The following is a 4,305-nucleotide window of genomic DNA, read 5'->3' as shown; positions in this document are numbered from 1 at the left end:
CAACTACCGACCATTAACTTTTTAATCTAACTGATTTTTCTAACGGGACGACATAACTGTATCAGTAAGCATCAATAACTGAGAAACCTTACTGATATTTAGTGATATTATCGCTTACTGATAACTATCAGTAATTAATGATAGTTTTCCCATCCCTAATGGTTTGTTTCGTTTGTTGACGAAGCGCCGAGCTAAGCTGGCCGAAGCGCTCCGCTTAATTGGGCTATTCATGAAAATCCATGTTTAGGCGGAAGAGGATGTTACTGGCAGTGAGTATCAAACCTTTCACGAATTGCAAGTAAGTCGCGTACAATATTGGATGGGCATGATGGACAGTGAAGAATTGGAGGAATCGCCGCCAGAATTTTCTGCCAGCGAAGACGAATGGAGTCCACTGAAGGATCGTGCTCCGTCAGCAAAGGATGCAAAACCAACAGTAAACCAAAAGAAAGGATTAAGCCGGTAAGGTAATACCAAAATATTGCAAAAGCCTATTTCGAAAATGGTGTTTCTTGCAGTGGCAAAGGTATTTCGAAACCAGCAGCGCGGAAACCAACACGAGCATCAAGGAGAATAGCCAGCCGTTTGGGAAAAGTACTTTCCGATTGCGAGACAGAGGCGAAACCTGACACCGAAGTACAAGACGAGTCAACGGAGTACGAGTCTTCGTCGGGGGAAGAACCACCTAAGAAACGTCCCGCTAAACGGCGTGTTCGCAAGTCTAGCTCGAGTCCAAAGGGGCCAATTAAATTGACTACATTTACTGTGGAGGAACTTTATCGTAAGTACCGGCCGGATCTAGCAGCTGGTCCATCCAAAAGTATTACGACATCTGAGCAAAAGGCAGTTAAACGGAAACCAGAGGAAGACGACAGCAGCGGGGATGATTATTTGATGGATCCAGATGATTTGGATCTGGATTCGGAATTTTTCAACCCAGTCAAAACTGCCGGGGAAGCAAAAGTGGAGTTTGATTGTAATGCTGGACTGGGTTCGGATCAGTCTGACGATGAGGAACCACTCAGTAGCGTTAAAAAGTTGGATGAGATTAGCCTGGATATCAATCAGAAACTTATCCGGCAAATAAATGAAGCTGGATGTAATTTGATGAATACCGTGAAAATGAAAAATTCGGCCGATAATCAGTTGGAGCAACCAAAGCTAGATCAGTCGAATGTTTCAAATCTCTTGCTGGTTGGAGAGAAAAATAAGATTAAAAAAGACATTTTGGAATCCAAAAACGGTTTCGTTTCTGTTGATGAGAAACAAACACAGGAGCAGCATAAGGTGGTGGAATTTACTATCAAATCCGAACTGGTTGAACACAGGAAACCCCAAAAGAAAAAGATAGACCTGCTGACTGCCATCAAACGACTAATGAATCGTGAGAAGCGCCAAAATCAAATATACCTGCACAAAGTATCCGTACTCTGTTCGATCGGACATGGAGTGTTTTTGAACAAAACTCTTAGCCAGAGTGATTTGCTTGAACAAATTGCAAAACGACTGCTGCCATCGACTAACTGCCGACCGAAAGGTCTTACCAATTTACTCTACTTTGAGCAAATTACGCGATACTTCAGAAAAGCGGTGAGATTAAGAAATAGCGAATGGCATTTCCGATCTAGTAAGACGAACTGTCCGCCGCTGGCGGCTATGCTTAAATATCAGATCCTGAGAAAAGCAGCCTTCTCGAAGAGAGACTACATTTTGCTGTTTCTGTTAATGTTGCGCGCGTTGAGCATCCACAGCCGGCTGGTAATGTCCTTAGTGGTTCCATCGAAGCAGGTGTCACCTAATGATTTGTACCGAATGACGTCGCAAAATCCGCAAGATATGGAAGCAGACCGTCGATTGTTGCTGGAGTTTCATCGAGCACCCAGGCATAGTACAATTTTTAAAGTGAAGGAAAAGCTTGCTAATTTAGTCGAAAAAAGTTCGGCTGAAATGCGCAGGAAAGCGGGCCGGAGGGGGCGTCTCGAGCGTGTGATGGCTGCGATTCCTCAATTCGACGGAAGCGATGATATTGTTAAAGCGGGACCTTCCAAAAGCAGCAACAGGCTGAAATTAATGCAGGAATCTTTCCTGGACGTGAAGCAAAACTTAAAAACTAAACGACAGAAGAAAGCTGAGGAGCCTGCTTTTTCCGGAGATTTAGATGAAGTGGTTCGACGACGTAGAGAGAGTATATTGGCAGCATATCGTGCGTCTAAACAACTGAGGGTTAGCCAGTGTACATCCGATGAAGATCAGCAGTACGTTGAGATTCGGAACACCAAAGCAACGGGTCTTAGAAAAGCTCGACAGAACCGACCGGGAGTGGATATGTGGGTGGAAGTCTACTGCGATAATGAGGACAAGTGGATTACGATCGATGTGCTTTCTGGGAGGGTGCACCGTTTGGAAGAGGTGGTTGTAAGTATCGATTCCAGATTACTCATTGACGTTAATTGAAGTATTAACTTAAACGTTTAATTGAACAGAACGCCGCCTCGCAGCCAATTACGTACGTACTAGCATGGAACAACGATGGTACGATCAAAGACGTTTCGCCTCGTTACATATCTCGTTTGGGTAGCAAGAAAACTAAGCTCCGAGTGGATGACGCCTGGCTGGCAACGGCTCTCAGCCCATATCGAATTCGCCGTACATCGCGTCGCGATCGCAGCGAGGATTTGAAGTTCGACAAGTTGCTCAATAAACGTCCGTTTCCCGTGCAGATAGCCGAGTATAAAAATCATCCACGATTTGCATTGGAACGGCATTTACTGCGACATGAAGCCATCTATCCGCGAGATGCTGTCGTATTGAGCCACATCAAGGGCGAACCTATCTATCCGAGAGATTGCGTGCACGCGTTACTATCACGGGAAGGGTGGCTACGACAGGCTAAAACGGTTAAACTGTTCGAAGAGCCGTACAAAGTGGTTAAAGCCAAAGCCCGACTGGATCGGTATACAGGAACTTCGATTAGCGGTGGTCAAACGGAACTGTTTGGCGCGTGGCAAGTTCAGGATTATGAGCCACCAGTGGCGCAGGGTGGCGTGGTTCCACGAAGCGCCTACGGAAATGTGGAACTGTTCAGACCGTGCATGCTGCCGAAAGGAACCGTCCATCTGCAGCTGCCGGGTTTGAACAAAGTTTGCAAACGGATACGGGTGGATTGTGCCTCCGCAATCACCGGGTTCGAGTTCCGAAACGGTGGCTGTCAGGCCGTGTACGATGGGTACGTCGTTTGCGAGGAGTTTCGCGATCAAGTGATCGACGAGTGGTACCAGGAGCAGGTCGAGTTAGAGCGGAAACAGGACGAAAAGTGCAGGAAGCGAGTGTATGGCAATTGGAAGCGGCTTATCGTTGGGTTGCTTATAAGGAAGAAACTGAAGGATCGATACAATTTCGATAATTTCTAGCAATGTGATGCAAAAAGGTTTGTGTTAAATTATTGTTTTTATAGGCAGCTGCTTAGCGTTAGGAAAAATATCGTAAATATGTGTATACTCAAAATAAATTCTATTAAATAGAACCTTTGTACTATTCGAACTTGTAACAAGTTTTTGTTTGTGAGATGGAACCGAACGGGGCGGCATTCATGCAAATCATTGAGTTGTTGGAACGAAGAATAGTCTTGCCAATTTTGAGCACCTGTTCCCATTTCGCGAGCGGCTCTCGGCGATAATTCCACTGCAAGGCAGAACAGCGGAATCTCAATTAATGAGCGTCTGCATCGCTGCATGGGCTTCAAATGGTGAGTTGACAACCTGGAAGGAGCGTCAAACACAGCTCTGGTCCTCACAAGCTCCCGCCTTACGCCTTCACGAGTCATATGATACCAAATGCGGCTTAGCCTGGGCAATGTTGTCAATCTGATAATAGCGAAGTGAGGAGGTGCGACGCGAATACTGGCGCGGTAACCATAACATGGTGATAGAGGAAATGCTTCGTCAAACACGAGCGTCTGTTCACCAAGGGGGTGCGGCTCAAACAGCGTATGTTCTCCATGGTTGATTATTATACTCGTCCTCGAGACAACAGGGACTCTAAACAGTGTTGTGCACGATGGTTCTCCGGCGAGACAGGGAGTTAGGGGCAGGCCCAATAAGCCGCTCTGGAAAACAAAAAGTTACCAACAACGAAGAAGAAAATAGGGATCGGAACAATCGGCGTCGCCCTACGCGACGAAATAAGGACTACGATAGGAAACTCGGGACATGGAATTGCAAATCGCTCGGCTTCCCCGGGTTGCGGTAGGATAATCTATGATGAACTGCATCCCCGAAACTTCGAAGTCGTAGCACTGCAGTAACT

At 46.2% G+C, this 4,305-nt stretch overlaps 1 protein-coding gene across 1 annotated transcript; it reads left to right on the top strand.

Moving 5' to 3' along the window:
• Positions 1 to 230: 230 nt before the first annotated feature.
• Positions 231 to 3,470, top strand: LOC128742788 (DNA repair protein complementing XP-C cells homolog). The gene is made up of 3 exons (XM_053839244.1): positions 231 to 462; positions 519 to 2,415; positions 2,484 to 3,470. The coding sequence occupies exons 1-3, from the start codon at positions 320 to 322 to the stop codon at positions 3,408 to 3,410; spliced, it is 2,967 nt and encodes a 988-aa protein (XP_053695219.1). The 5' UTR covers positions 231 to 319; the 3' UTR covers positions 3,411 to 3,470.
• The last annotated feature ends 835 nt before the right edge of the window (positions 3,471 to 4,305 follow it).

Source organism: Sabethes cyaneus, chromosome 3 (assembly GCF_943734655.1).
Source record: "Sabethes cyaneus chromosome 3, idSabCyanKW18_F2, whole genome shotgun sequence".
Classification (NCBI taxonomy): domain Eukaryota; kingdom Metazoa; phylum Arthropoda; class Insecta; order Diptera; family Culicidae; genus Sabethes; species Sabethes cyaneus.
Note: the sequence above shows the minus strand (reverse complement) of the source record. Positions and strands in the feature narration are given on the sequence as shown.